The sequence below is a fragment of the Baudoinia panamericana genome (assembly GCF_000338955.1).
Source record: "Baudoinia panamericana UAMH 10762 unplaced genomic scaffold BAUCOscaffold_6, whole genome shotgun sequence".
Taxonomy (NCBI): Eukaryota; Fungi; Ascomycota; class Dothideomycetes; order Mycosphaerellales; family Teratosphaeriaceae; genus Baudoinia; species Baudoinia panamericana.
Window position 1 is genome coordinate 332,954 of NW_006911262.1, and position 14,447 is coordinate 347,400.

Here is a 14,447-nt window from a genome sequence, read left to right on the forward strand (position 1 = left end):
GTCGTCTGCAGCGGCTGTCCCCGCCGAGCTAATTCTGGCCAATCATGCATTAAGCTGGGCGTTCGATGCTTCACTCCATCCGAAGCGTTGCCACTGCAACATTCACCACACCTCCCTCTTGCGCATCTCTGGTCACCCGGCGGCGCCAAGATGTTTGCGCGGTCATTACGGCAGTCGTCGAGGCTGGCGAGTCGCAATGCGGCGCGGCCCTTCTCCTCGAGTGTGCGGCGGCGAGCGGAGGTATGCACACCCCATGCCGCCATACTACTCCGTGCCTATACTCATATTTCATGTTCTGTGCTAGGTCGAGCTCACGGTCGACGGCAAGAAGGTCAGCATCGAAGCTGGCTCAGCACTCATTCAAGCCTGCGAGAAGGCCGGCGTCACCATTCCCCGCTACTGCTACCACGAGAAGCTCATGATTGCGGGCAACTGCAGAATGTGCTTGGTGGAGGTGGAGCGAGCACCTAAGCCGGTCGCGTCATGTGCATGGCCGGTGCAGCCCGGTATGGTCGTCAAGACGAACAGCCCGCTTACCCACAAGGCAAGAGAAGGCGTGATGGAGTTTCTGTTGGCCAACCACCCGCTCGACTGCCCCATTTGCGACCAGGGTGGCGAGTGTGACTTGCAAGATCAGAGCATGCGTTACGGTTCGGACAGAGGGCGTTTCCATGAGGTGGGCGGTAAGCGTGCGGTAGAGGACAAGAATATGGGTCCGCTGGTCAAGGTACGAGACACATGCATTGGCGGAAGCGAGAAAGGCGCGATACTGACTGATGATTGTAGACATCGATGAACCGCTGCATCCACTGCACCCGCTGTATCCGGTTCGCAAACGACGTCGCTGGCGCACCCGAGCTCGGCTCAACTGGCCGTGGCAATGACCTTCAAATCGGTACTTACCTCGAGACAGCACTTGACACCGAGCTTTCCGGTAATGTTATTGACCTCTGCCCTGTCGGCGCACTATTGTCCAAGCCATACGCATTCCGTGCTCGCCCTTGGGAGCTCCAACACACTGAGACAGTTGATATCCTTGACGGTCTAGGAAGCAACATCAGGGTTGATGCACGAGGATTACAAGTCATGCGCATTCTACCAAGACTGAACGACGACATCAACGAGGAGTGGCTCAACGATAAGAGTCGATTCGCCTGTGACGGTCTAAGCACCCAGCGTTTAACGACTCCTCTCATTCGGCGAGACAACCAATTCCAGCCTGCGACGTGGGAGCAGGTCCTGGTTGAGATCAGCGAGAAGTTCAAGGAGCTTCAACCGAAGGGTGACGAGATCAAGTTCATCGCTGGTCATCTCTGTGACACAGAAACACTCGCCGCGGCAAAGGATCTTGCCAACAAGCTCGGCTCAGAGAACCTCGCACTCGACCAGCCCCAAGGCTCGTCACCCGTCGCTCACGGCATAGACATCCGCTCAAACTACGCTCTCAACTCCAAGATTACTGGTGTTGAAGAAGCAGACTATATCCTGCTCGTCGGCACGAACCCAAGATGGGAGGCTGCTCTTCTTAACGCCCGGATACGCAAGCAATGGCTACGGTCTGACCTTGAGGTCGGCATGATCGGCGAAGACTTCCCGTCCACCTTCGACTACGAGAAGCTCGGCGCAAATGCTGCCGACCTGAAGACCGCACTCTCCGGCGACTTTGGCAAGAAGCTTGCATCCGCCAAGCGACCCATGATCATCATCGGCTCCGGCGCCATTGAACACCCAGATGCCAAGGCCATTTACGAGACCATCGGCAGTTTCGTTGAGAAGAACAAGGGCAGCTTCCTCACCCCTGAATGGAACGGCTACAACGTCCTTCAACGCGCCGCCGCTCGCACAGGCGCCTACGAGCTCGGCTGGTCGGTCCACAACCCAGAGTCCGCTAAAGTCACGCCCAAATTCATGTGGCTCCTCGGTGCGGACGAGATTAGTCAAGAGGACATTCCTAAGGACACCTTCGTCATCTACCAAGGCCACCACGGCGACCGCGGCGCCCAACTCGCCGACGTCGTGCTCCCCGGCGCCGCGTACACGGAGAAACACGGCACATACGTCAACACCGAAGGCCGCGTCCAGCTCGGCCGCGCCGCAACCTCCATCTACGGCGCCGCGCGCGACGATTGGAAGATCCTGCGCGCCGTCTCCGAAGCCCTCGGCCAGCCTCTTCCCTACGATGACGTCGAGGCATTACGAGACCGCATGGAAGAAATCTCCCCGGCGCTGCGACGCTATGATATTGTGGAGCCGGCGAGTCAGGCCATGCAGGCATTGAGCAAGGTGCAGTTGGTGGATCAGAACAAGGGCAGTAAAGTCACCGGCGAGGCGTTTAAGCCGGTGATTGAGAATTTCTTCTTCACGGATTCCATTTCGAGGAGTAGTCCTACCATGGCGAGGTGTTCGGCGGCCAAGGCGCAAAAGAATATGTACACCAACTTCATGGCGCCGGGCGAGCCGGACCCGCAGGTAAACTATGGGCCGACTGCCGCGGGTGCTTCTGCGTGAGGCTGGTGGTTGACTTGTGGGTGCTCCGGATGCTGCGTGATGCGGACAAGGTACAGCAGAGTGTACAGAGGCGCCTGAGGCGTTAACGGGGCTGGAGGAGCGCATGTACATTGTATGAGCACTTTAGCAAGACAACTTTTTACAGCAAATGAAACATCCTCCCGCAGGCTGCACAGTGGCTGGCATTATCACACAAGGATAGTCGTACACAGCAAGTACCATGAAGTAGTAAGCTGCCAACCAATACAGCCAATGCGGTCTTTACTTGTCTACACAGCCGGCTGCTTCGGTGCGTCAAGGTCACCTTGTTGATCTCCATTCTCTGGCGCACCATTCTGCTGCGGCTTTGTTGCAGAAGCTTTGAACGACTGCTCAAAGTCTGCGATGATATCATCAATATGCTCCGTGCCGACAGATATCCGAATGAGGTCCTGCAAAACGAGGTCAGCAGAACGGCCTTCCGTCTCCGACGGTGCAGTACAAAGTACGTACATCAGTCACGCCACTGCTTATCCTCTCCTCCTCCGTCAGCTGCTCATGTGTAGTAGTCCACGGGTGAATCGCCAGCGTCTTCGAATCGCCCACATTCGCCAGGTTTGAGATGAGCTTGAAATTATCTACAACCTGACTGCCGGCTTTCTCGCCACCCTTGACGCCAAACGACAGCACGCCGCCAAAGCCTCGCGGCAGGTACTTCTTCGCTAGCTTGTGGCTCTTGTGCGACTCCAAGCCTGGGTAGCTCACCCACGCTACATTCTCGTTCTTCTCCAGCCACTTCGCCAGCTTTAGCGCATTCTCCGCATGTCTCTCGCACCGCAAGCTGAGTGTTTCGACACCGAGGAGCAGCTGTTGCGCCGCGAATGGGTTGAGTGCCGCGCCGAGATCACGCAGAACCTCCACTCGTAACCGAATGATAAACGTCAACTTACCGAAAGTATCCCAGAACCGCAAGCCGTGGTATCCGTCGCTCGGCTCAGTCATCTGCGGGAACCGTTTCCGAGCCTCTGGTGATCCCCAGTCGAAATTGCCTGCATCCACCACGACGCCGCCGATCGTTGTGCCGTGTCCGCCAATCCATTTGGTCGCGCTATGAACGACTATATCTGCGCCGTGCTTGATGGGCTGGCAGAAGTACCCACCAGCGCCAAATGTGTTGTCCACCATCACCGGCACCCCGGCCTCGTGCGCCACCTTCACAATAGCTTCGAGATCCGGGACGTTGTATCGCGGGTTGCCGATAGTCTCTGCGTATACCACCTTCGTCTTGTCATCGATCAACTTCTTAAACTCTTGTGGATCGTCTCCTTGCACAAACTTGGTCGTGACGCCCAGACGAGGCAGGAAAACCTTGAACTGGTTATAGGTGCCTACAATGAGAGCATAGGGTCAGCCAGCTCGCATCCTGCTTTCAGCTCTCCGACTGGGTTTCGTAAGTACCTCCGTACAGGTTCGAAGTCGACACAATATTGTCGCCGGCATGACACAGCGCAGCAACGGCCATGAACTGTGCCGACTGGCCGGAAGATGCGGCCAGCGCAGCGACTCCGCCTTCTAGTGCCGCTATCCGCTTCTCCAGGACGTCGACGGTAGGGTTCATGATGCGCGAGTAGATGTTGCCGAACTCCTTGAGGCCGAATAGCCTCGCCCCGTGGGCGGAGTCATTGAAGACGAAGGAGGTGGTTGCATAGATGGGTGTGGCGCGGGATTTGGTGGTTGGGTCTGGCTCAGCGCCTAACAGCGTAGTGTCAGCGGTGTACACTTGTTATCAAGTCGACGAAGTGCATGGAAGAGACCTTACCGGCATGGAGCTGCAGCGTCTCGAACTTGGGAGTGATGTCTTCTCCACCCATCTTCACGACTTGTTCACGAAGCTGTTGAAGTCTAGAGAGAGGTTTAGACGAGGGCATAGATTGTGGAGAAAGCGAGACTGAGTAGTAGGAAACAATGGAAGTGGGTCCGCCTACCGCGATGGCTATTGCGCGATTGTGGGAATGGTCAATTTGGTTCCTTGATCCGCGTGTGGTATGGTGAGTTTCGTTGTCGTACCCCGCGTTGGATCAATGCCACACTTTCACCTGCGGGCAGCTTCAAGCTCCAAAGCACCTCATCCGGGCTACGCTATTTCCGGCAGGTCAGCCAAGCTGCCTTTTCGAGCTGCCTCGGGCACATGGGCTTTGACGTCTGCAACAAAGATATCTCAGCTGTCGTGGAGAGCTGCGAGGCAATGAAAAACCTTGCCAGATCACCTGTTAGGGGCGCTGCCTGTCCCTTTGATTCTCACACGGCGAGCCTTCGCTGTTCGCTGACCCTTCTCGTGATAACCATATGTCAATGCCGCCGGACATGCCTCGAAACTAATGACTAGTAGCCAACTGGTACGGCCTGGTGTCTTCATCCGGGCTCAATAGTCGACTTGGTAGCTGTGCCCGGTCTCGAAGCACTTGGTCCCGCAGCGTCATCGCCTTCTACAATGTGTGCTTCAGTCATTCGAGTGTCTCGTATCACCTCGAACCTGAGGCCTGCGCTCTCGTAATGTGTCTCGCATGAGACGTATGGTTGCACAGCCTCCTGGCTTCCGCCTTCGTTTGTGGTCGGGGCTTGCGCCTGAACGGTCACATGAGGTAGAGCGAGTGTCCCGAGTCTCAGTGGGACTAAGACAATGCCGAGGACAGTGTTATCCATGTCTAGGGTGACTCGAGCTCGTCGTCTACCGCCTACGAGCCATGCCTCCCGGTCAGCCTGTATCTCGATGACGAAGCTGGTCTTCGAGTCCAGTTGCTTCGAGCCGAAGACGCTAGAAGCGCTCCAATCAAAGGTATGTCGTACGCTGATTTCAGCAGTGACAGGTGTGCCGAGTATCAAGATTTTCTGTCCCGGCACGTCGATATAACCTTTATCCTGTACGATCATCGACGCATTGAAGACGATGTCCACTGTCGGAACGTCAACAGCAATGGTAACGCATCGGGCGACTTTCTCGGTCAGAGCGCCTTCGGTAGCAGTGGCGATTGTGATATGCTCGCTGTGCCACTTCTGCAAGCATGCTTCGACGTCTGGTTTCGCGCCCGGCGGTAATGTATCGATGATATTGTTCCAGCCGAACTCCTGGAAGGAAGGCATCCTAAGCTGCTGCGAAACGGCACTAAGCTCCACATGTGGTGCATGCAGGAGTCCCCAAACCTTCTGATCCATGATAGGGCATAGAAGATGTCGCAAAGGGCGACAGCCGCTAGCGTTCAGAAACTCTGCGAAAGACTCTCGCACCGTCGTGGCTATTAGGTCGACGAAGGAAACGTATTTCACATCCAACGCGAGAGAAGCGTTGCGCTTGATCATTTTGCCAGAGGATGGCGCCTTCCGGAAGATTTTGTACCTTAGCCTGGCTGGCATCGTTTCTGTGATCGTTGACGAAGCGCTGGGTACTGAAGATGCCTCGACAGTGTAAGCCATGGACTCGCGCAGATGAGTGTCAAGCACCAACAGCGGCGCGGGTCTTAAAGTACGCAGAGTGAAGCTGGACGTCAGGTATTTCATCCGGAACCTCTCGTTGACTTCGACATCCAGCGGTAGCTCGTGGCGCAGCACCGTTGAAGTGAGGTAGGTAAAAGGACCTTTCGGTGTGCGATAATGAACCTCGAAGCGCATGGAGATGTCTGGGGTTGCTTGGTCGACCGTATATGGAATCGTGATGAGAGCGGATTGGCCCGCCGAGAGACTGCTCATGGCAAGCTGACCCGGCTTGCCACCCCCGCCGGATAACACGATGCCTTCGAGATCCGCATCCGCAAGGTGCAGCCTAAGCCCAGCAGAAGTTGGCTTGATCCGCAGGTCGACGCCTTCAACCTCGTTCCGTCCACTGCTAAGCGTCAGTAGGAGATGGCGGGGCTTGTCAAGGCGGATATCTCGGACAAGTTCGGCCTGCAGGTTGAACGAGCTTTCGGAAGGATATAGAAAGACAGACGACTGTAACGGCTCGTTCCGAACGGGCGCTGGAGAGCCTATGCCATTGCCGTTCACTAGCACAGTAGGCGCCTTACTTGGCTGAAAGTCCTTTACGAAGGTGAGTCCGCGCGCTTTCAACTTCAAGCTTCCGAGCAAGAATGGGCCCAGCGCTGACGTAGAGCAATCTAGGTTGACGTCTACAAGGCCTGGCCGGACCACGACTGATCTAGCGCAACGAAGCATAATCACCTGAGCTGGGTCCTGGGCTGCAACAAGGCTCGCCGCAACTTCCTCTACCTCGACCGCATCATCGAGGACGTGTCGTAAGCGCAGGCGGAGCGTGAATCCATCCATGTCATCGTGGTGGACTATATGTTCATCGAATTGCACGTCGCCGAAGAAGTCCTCTAGGCGACAGTCGAGCTGGATTGAATGGGCAGCTGAGATATCAATGGCCTTCTGGAGAACTCCTGAAACATCGAAATCGTCGTAGATCTGAGTCACGAAGGATGTATGGACCATTCTTTTCTTAGCAACTTTCGATAAGAGCTTCAGCACAGCTTCCAGGTGCTCCAGATGGCGCTGCAGTTCCTCGAGACAGCTGATGTATACAAGGAGTAATTCAGCTTCCGTTGAACTCCAGGTGTCTGCTTCGAAGCTTGGTAATAAATGCCGAATATAGTCCTCTGCAGTCACGGTGTCACCTTGCTGACGCTTGAGCAGCGCCAAATCGCCAATGATGAGATCAACCGACTTTGATTGCGTGGCAACAGCGTAGTATCGCATAGCCTGATCGCTCAGACGCTCAAAGGCGGACTGGAAAGCCTGCTCGGACTCTAGGGCGGTGGCTAATGACGGTGGGACGAGTGCGATAGAAGCCGACTTTATAGGCTCCGTTTCTGGAGTGGCCTGAATACCACCAGCACTTTCGGCGCGCTCGTCATTGTTCGAGGCGTCCAGCTCGACATCCTCCAATCGAGGCTTGCTGTGCTCTACAGCAGCCCAACCCGCCAGCCAGCCGCGGTGCTGCGCCAAGTCCTCGAGCATTTTGCGCTGCATAACAACCAGCTCAGCACGGTAGGTTGCAAGCTCCGGTAGCCCTGGGATGCCCGCCGCCTTCGTGCCAAGATCGATCTCTGAGCCCGTAATTGTTCCCGCAGACTCTTCGCTCATGGCCACAGACGGCCGGTGTAGATCTGGTGCAGACTGACGGACGGCTAGGCTGCTAGACCGCTCCGGATAAGGACTTGCGCCCATGGCGAAGCTGAAGTCGGAACGCTGAGGGGAGGTGCCATTAACGAGCGGCTTACTGTTGCTATCTAATTGTACCAAGTCCAGCACTGGTGCAATTGTTTCGGAAAGAATGTAACCAGCCACTAGGTATATCCAGGAATAAGTGATAGCGTCAACATCATGTGAATTAAGCGCCTTCTCGGTCGATTTGGGCATGCTTTGAAGCTCCTGTCGCAATGATCGAGCGCTGTTGGGTATAAAGCTTGAGGCGCGCCAGCAGACCTCAGAAATGAGCACAAGGTCTTCGCTTGAGTCGCTGGACCTGGCGGCACCGAGCTCGGCATTTGCGGCAGCGGTATTGGCAAGCCGAAGTATCAGCGCCTTTTGTCTGATGAAGAGGTAACAGAAGAAGTCGAAAACGGAGATGTTGCTACGGACAATCTCCTCTCGATAGTCTTTGCTGAACAAGCCAGCTCCTGAGCTATGCTGAAGGCCGTTGGAGTCACGCTTCATGGCTCCATTCATGGTTGCTTTCGAAAAGCCAAGGATTCGGTCAACGATATCATTGGTGTAAGCGGCAAAGCTAGTCGCAGTGCCGTCAGCCTGTCCAGATGCAATCTCGCGGACAGCAGTCTCCAGACCAAGGGAGAGCTCGTCGTATAGTGCCAGTGCGTCTTCGACGAGGCCGATGCTTTCCAGAGCTTTAGCCAAGCCCTCTTTATGAATGAAGAAGGTGCAGAAGTTCCACCCTGGTAGAGACCGTCGTGACTCTTGCTCAGCAATGTCAACTTCGTACTGCCTGACTCGCGCATCGAATGGGCCAAGTATAAGGACCTTGAGCTTGTCCAGAAGGTCCTTCCATGAGAGCTCCCGCTCCTGAGTCGTCTCTTCCAAGGTCTCCGCAACGGTCGGTGTAGGCAAAAGATCCGGAGGCATATTCTGCTTGAGTAATCGTATTTGCGCCACTCGATCCACGCCAGCCTTGCCAGAATCATTGAAGTCGGCCCGTAAGCGGTCAAATACCGTACGTGGAGGCTTGCCTGGGAACTTGACATTGCTCGTCTTACGTTCCTTAAGCTCGTCAGGTTCCTTCACTGACTCGCGCCATCTTGGTTCGCTAGCGGCAGTAGTTCCTGGCACAACAACGTGCAATATCAGCCATTCAAAGGCATCGTGATTGTCGCCTGTGCTGCTTTCGGCCTGTGTGCTGTCTCGTAGCCATTCCCGTATACGCTTGCGCTCCGTGTCTTTATACGTATCCTTATCATCACATCGTAATACATAAAGCTTCAAGTAAGGTGAGGTTTTGAGGCCCGGAATTTGGTGCCTGCGCTCCTTCACCGCATCTCTGCGCCCACTCCGCACGATCTCAACGCTGGTGGGACCATTGGAATCGAACCGCTGTATGGGCGGCCGCAAAGCAGTCTCCGTGAACTTGTCGGGCACAAAGTCTACATGTAATTGGCGGATCTGGCGCAATGGCCTGGATGGTGATTGCCAGTTCAGGTTTCGGAGCGGTAGGCGACCAGCAATTTCTCTTGAAATTAACGGGAAGACTCCGGACGGGTCATGATATTCCACTGTCGTCCAGTCAACCTTGTGTGACCGTCGGTATGGAAGTAGTTGCGCCCAGCCCTACCTGTGACCTTGGAGCTCGACGACGCCTCCATCGCTCGAGCATTCATGGACGGCTCCGACTCTCTTGACTTGCCGCATTGCGCCCGTGTCGCGGGTTCATATGCGATCTAGCCGTGCCAGATGCGAGTCCAAGGCACCCACGTTGTCGGTCTCTGAGTATTAACCATTATTAAAGCCACGCGGAAAGGGAATGGTTGTTCAGAGGGCATTGGCGCAATTAAGCTTCGGGGGACGGAACGGGCGATCGCATTGAGCAGCCGCATCACCGCGCATGCTGCTGCTCCTAACTTTCTCCATGCTCTGAGCGTCACTTCACCAAGCCATTAAATACAGGAATCATGCGTCGCTCACTGATACGGATGGTATGGTCACTGCCAACGTTGTGCTAATGGTTACTAACAGCTCGTGAAGGCCCAATATGGGCTCGAAAGCGAGGGAGCGCGAGGTGTCCGCCCACCATTCCACCGCCGGCGAGTTGACTACCAGTCCTTTAAGAGCCAGTTCGGCCCGGAGTATGTCATTTCGATATCGAATTGCGGTATATGAGGATGCCTGCTGACGCATTTGGCAGGTACAAGATTGGCTGGCACGCATACGGCTTGAACATGACACAAGCGACAAGATAGTACGCACCCTTCTTCGCACCACAAAATGTTGCTTGTCGGTTTCTTCGGCCTCCGCTAACCGCTTGACTATAGCATGAGCCTTGCTGCAGGCATGGGTATCTCACTAGGCATCTTCGGCATCTTCTTCCTCGACGCTGTTCCTCGGGTGCAGAGAGACATTCTGCAAAAGTTACCGTTCATTGGGAGCTACTTTGTGCATGAGGTTCCCCCGGAGGACAACCCCTTCTAAGCGAAAGCTGACTCGCTTGGGGTGCTTAACGGTAATACATTCCAGACTAGCAAAAGCAAGAACGCATGTACACTAGCTCCAGCGAAGCTCGACAATGCTACAATAAATCAAGAGACCAAGACGTCTGCTGGTGATGTTTGCTGCATATAGCAATGTTCAATATGGTCGGGGCTCGCAATTATCGGAGACAGGCCGCACCTTGCAACGTCTTGCAACCTTAGAACAGCGAAGGCGGCGTCTCGAGTGCACGGAACCGGTACGATAGTACTGCACGGAACCGGTACGATAGTACTGCTCCACATCCGGGGTGATAGTCATTAAAGGCAACTTCACGAACTACGTTGCGTGCCATGTTATAAGTTGTTACTATCTTCGCAGCCCGCTAAAACTCACGGAGTCTCCAGATTTACCTTGATAAAACCCACGAATACTTACTGCCGTATGATCAGCTACAGTTCTCCAACGGTTACTCGAAGTACATGGCTGGGTGATGGAGAGATCTTGCTGCGAACCGCTCCCCAATGCCCATCTTGTCAGATGAAGAGCATCCGTCAGGAGATGGCACGTTTAGTTGCCACTAGCAGTCACCTAGCGCTTCAATGTTTCTTGCATGTAAAGGAACTGTACACCGAACTAGCCGTTGAAGGAGGAACAAGCGTGACCTGCCCATGTACAAGGTCAATGGATGCCATTGCGCCGTCCATGCTGTCCATTATCGTAGCTCACAAGTGTTAAGAGCTCTCAGGCGAATTACTCATGATCCATCAAAGCGCCGGCAACGGGGCACTTCTGGACAGGCGCATCATTCGGCACACTGGGGTGCTCGTGCACCTTGCCCTCGTGATGCTCCAACTTCGCGTTCGTCACCGGGCACTGCTTGCCGGCCTCCGCCTCCGTCAATTTAGGATGGGTAGGTGGCAGGTAGGCGGACACTGGGCCCACAACCGGACACAAGGCGTCCGTGATGCCATCCTTCTTGGTCACGTTCTTGAGCGCGGGGCATGCACGCGCATCCATTGCTTCGTGCGAGTCCTTGGGGATAGTCGGGCTGCTTGGGTGGTTATGGATGACACTGCCAGTGTGGTGCGAGACCTTAGCGTTCGTCACCTAGGAATAAGCCGTGTCAGTCTAGTTGCAGAAGCATCGCTGCTCCTAAAGGGTGCTGTACCGGGCATCGCGCCTCTGGGTCTGAAGACAAGGCTGGGTGGTCTGGAGGTAGGACGGTGGTGGTTGTTCCAACTACAGGGCAAACGGCGGCCATTCTTCCGAAGTGACTATTGGGTATATGCTACTGGAATGGATGAAGAGCAACAATGCTAGGTGTTGCTGTGATGTTGGAGCGCCTGTCAGACTCGCAAACAGGGCGGTGTTGACAGGCTATCGTAACCGCGGTGGTTCAGGTTGCTGCGGGGCGTCCCACCCACCCACATGATCTCGCTTATCACATACTTTAGGCCGTGAGGTGGGTCTGACAAGCTAGTGAACGAACTCTCGTTGATGCGGCGAATTGAGTCACCTCTCTTAGTCGACACGGCTTTATAGATACTTTTCACATTGCTCTAGCACTCGTCCAGTTGAAGTCTATTGTCACTCTCGCTCACCGATAAGTGGACGTTCCTCCACTTGGCCGACGCTTCTGAGAGTCGGTAGCACTGCAGGATCATCTGGGAAGCGTATGCTTCTGTGCCAGCCAATAGGTGGAGCGGTAGTAGACGTCGGAGTCGATGAGCCATCAAATCTGCGCTCTGGGCTCGCCATCCTCGACCTCACTGGCGACCGTGTCGGGCTGACAGCGTGAACACGTGGTCCGTCCACATCTGAAAGCCTCCTTTGCGATGCATCACTCGGCGGCCCAGCGTCAGCAGGAGCAGACACGGGCGGGTTATTGATAGAATGACCGATTAATCGCGCATCTTTGGGAGCCGAGATGTCAGGTCGCGCGCCACCATGTCCGCCAGAGCCAGATGCGCCGCTATTGTTCTCCTTGTCTGCCGCACCATTTCGGATGCCACCATGCTTGCCATGCACCGTCTTACCAGCCGGCCGCGTGATGTCCTCCAAAATGTGCTTACCAACCCGGGCAATACTTCGAGGAACCCAACCGTGAGTTTTCGATGAAGGTTCGCCTGATGCGCCAGTCGTTGTACGTCGCCTAAACCAACTCTCGAGTTTGCGTTCTTCGATGCGTGCGTCCTCGGCGAGGTCGGGTACATTTGGCTCTTCTGGGTCGTCTCCGCGCGCCATACTTGGCGAGGCAGATGCCCGTTCTGACGAAACCGCCATGCTAATGGTACGTGGAAGGTAGAAACCGAGCTTTCCAAGCGGGATAGAGAGCCCATGCACGAAAATGGAGCACACGGCCAGGAACCAGATAGTAACGTTCATGACCTCAGACAAGTGCGCTGCATCCGGACGCTGCTCGCCATTGACCTCGATGCCGCGCAAGAATTCCCGCGAGATGTAGAGATAAAATATTGCGCTGACTCCGATTGGCCCGAAGAATCCGACGAAGGTAGCGTGTTGAATATGCTCGATTTGAGGGATCCACTTGTGGAAGGCTAGAACCATTGGTAAGCGTCGAAGCAGAAGCACGAGAATGCCGAGAGGAATTAGCCGGTAGATGGGAATAACACCGTTTGCAACGAATTGATGCCACGGGCACACGGCTCCAAACCACATGAAGATGGAGACGTTAAGTAGCATGTCGATGGTTGGCTGCAGACTATCGTCCATTGTCTCAAGACGGAACCAGTCGTCCCACGTGAAGGCGTTGCCGGCAATGAAGCAAGCCAGAACGTCGTCGGAACCGAGCATGCCAACTGTGCCGACGATGAACAGCTACACAACGTCCATCAGTTCAAACTTCTGACATACGACGTGTACGTGCTTACCGCAAGTGTGATAGCAAAGACGAGGAATGACTCTCTGTCAACGTAGCGTCGCTCTTCCGCCCAGTGCAGAAGCTCCTTTGCGATCCAGCCTACCGCGGCACCGTAGGCAACAGACATGAGAATTGTGTAGCACCACGTCTCATAGAACCACAATCCAATCGCGGTGCCACCATTGCCAGTAACGCCCAGCCCGCCATAGCCGACGTATTTGATAAGGTACAGCGCCAGGAACAAAAAAGGGTACCCTAGGCCGTCGTTCGCACCAGACTCAGCGATAATGATCTTCTGCAACGGCGGCGGAATGTTCTTGTCTGCGAACTTGCCCTTTACGATGCTGTTCGAGAGCACAGGATCCGTCGGTGTAACGCTTGCGCCTACAGCAAGTGCGAACAAGAAGTCGATCTTCGGCACCAATGCCCACACGAGCAGGCTCGTTGATATCCACATACAGCACATCCCTGGACCCAACAGCAGACTCAAGCTCTTCCATTCCTTCCACAGATACTTGCTAGGCAACTGTACGCCTGCAAGGACCAGCTGCACGCCAAGGACAAGGCGGGTGAAGTAGAGCGTGACAGTTTCGAGATCGACCTCGTTGTCATTGGCATACTGCAACGGCTTGATCCAATTCGTCGCATGAGGGCTGAAGACCAGACCAGCGAGAGTAGATATGAGGGCCTCGGAGAGATAGAATTTCTCTTTAAGCAGGTAAGAGACAAGGCCGAAGATGGTGATGAAGCCACCGAGAGTGGCGCAGACGATATTGAAGTTGACGACCGCGAGAGTCGGCATGGCTTCTGAGGGTGTAGACTCGCAAGCCTTGTCTTGGGAGGCTTATGGCGGTCCGAGACACTTGATAGGGATAGAGTCCCAGGGGTTGCGTATGCTTAGGTTTGAAGTTGGTTTCCTTGATCAGACATCAAGCATGCAATGCCGATGCTATCGTACTCGCTTGGCGGTCTTTTTAGCTATTAGCCGTCGTATCTGGCTAGGCTTCTGCCCAGGATAGCTGGGACGGAAGGCGCGTGTTATTGGATGCTGAACATGGTGGTGTTCTGTACGGTAGGTAGCGGCAGACGACGCCACCTTATCTGAGATGGGAAGAGTAGGCTTTGCTGAATGGTCCGGTCACAGGACGAGTCCGCGGTTAATGTCGATGAGGAAGATGGAGCGGCGGAGGGAGATAGGCTTTAGAGATGACATACATACTGCCACTGGAGATGCAGCGTGGGGTCTCGGCATTTCCCACCATTTCCACCTCTTCTATTTCCTCGACCACCATTTAACGACAACACATGGTGTCGTTTCGCACCATGTACCATTGTCTCGACCTGGTCGATCTGTCAGATGTCTCTGTGCGACACGACATGAGAATGTGGC

At 54.9% G+C, this 14,447-nt stretch overlaps 6 protein-coding genes across 6 annotated transcripts; 2 read left to right on the forward strand and 4 right to left on the reverse strand.

The window, feature by feature from the left end:
* Window positions 1-150: 150 nt before the first annotated feature.
* Window positions 151-2,508, forward strand: BAUCODRAFT_70259 (uncharacterized protein; the record flags this gene model as incomplete). The annotated part of the gene is made up of 3 exons (XM_007678112.1): window positions 151-240; window positions 305-727; window positions 787-2,508. 3 exons carry the CDS (start codon window positions 151-153, stop codon window positions 2,506-2,508), a joined length of 2,235 nt encoding a protein of 744 aa, XP_007676302.1.
* Window positions 2,509-2,777: 269 nt separating this feature from the next.
* On the reverse strand, window positions 2,778-4,358 carry BAUCODRAFT_70708 (uncharacterized protein; the record flags this gene model as incomplete). Its single annotated transcript, XM_007678138.1, has 4 exons — window positions 2,778-2,939; window positions 3,001-3,875; window positions 3,946-4,239; window positions 4,307-4,358. The coding sequence occupies 4 exons, from the start codon at window positions 4,356-4,358 to the stop codon at window positions 2,778-2,780; spliced, it is 1,383 nt and encodes a 460-aa protein (XP_007676328.1).
* A 117-nt stretch (window positions 4,359-4,475) lies between these two features.
* On the reverse strand, window positions 4,476-9,517 carry BAUCODRAFT_139136 (uncharacterized protein). The gene is made up of 3 exons (XM_007678251.1): window positions 9,323-9,517; window positions 5,071-9,263; window positions 4,476-4,973 (listed from the first exon to the last, which is right to left on the reverse strand). Exons 1-3 carry the CDS (start codon window positions 9,366-9,368, stop codon window positions 4,863-4,865), a joined length of 4,350 nt encoding a protein of 1,449 aa, XP_007676441.1. The 5' UTR covers window positions 9,369-9,517; the 3' UTR covers window positions 4,476-4,862.
* Window positions 9,518-9,659: 142 nt separating this feature from the next.
* On the forward strand, window positions 9,660-10,574 carry BAUCODRAFT_156498 (uncharacterized protein; the record flags this gene model as incomplete). The annotated part of the gene is made up of 4 exons (XM_007678252.1): window positions 9,660-9,683; window positions 9,733-9,833; window positions 9,893-9,946; window positions 10,020-10,574. 4 exons carry the CDS (start codon window positions 9,660-9,662, stop codon window positions 10,174-10,176), a joined length of 336 nt encoding a protein of 111 aa, XP_007676442.1. The 3' UTR covers window positions 10,177-10,574.
* BAUCODRAFT_89154 (uncharacterized protein) lies at window positions 10,470-11,455 on the reverse strand. Its single transcript, XM_007678151.1, has 3 exons — window positions 11,345-11,455; window positions 10,903-11,283; window positions 10,470-10,838 (listed from the first exon to the last, which is right to left on the reverse strand). The coding sequence occupies exons 1-2, from the start codon at window positions 11,435-11,437 to the stop codon at window positions 10,927-10,929; spliced, it is 450 nt and encodes a 149-aa protein (XP_007676341.1). The 5' UTR covers window positions 11,438-11,455; the 3' UTR covers window positions 10,470-10,838; window positions 10,903-10,926.
* Window positions 11,456-11,664: 209 nt separating this feature from the next.
* BAUCODRAFT_33649 (uncharacterized protein) lies at window positions 11,665-14,225 on the reverse strand. The gene is made up of 2 exons (XM_007677860.1): window positions 13,068-14,225; window positions 11,665-13,014 (listed from the first exon to the last, which is right to left on the reverse strand). Exons 1-2 carry the CDS (start codon window positions 13,857-13,859, stop codon window positions 11,764-11,766), a joined length of 2,043 nt encoding a protein of 680 aa, XP_007676050.1. The 5' UTR covers window positions 13,860-14,225; the 3' UTR covers window positions 11,665-11,763.
* Between the last annotated feature and the right edge of the window lie 222 nt (window positions 14,226-14,447).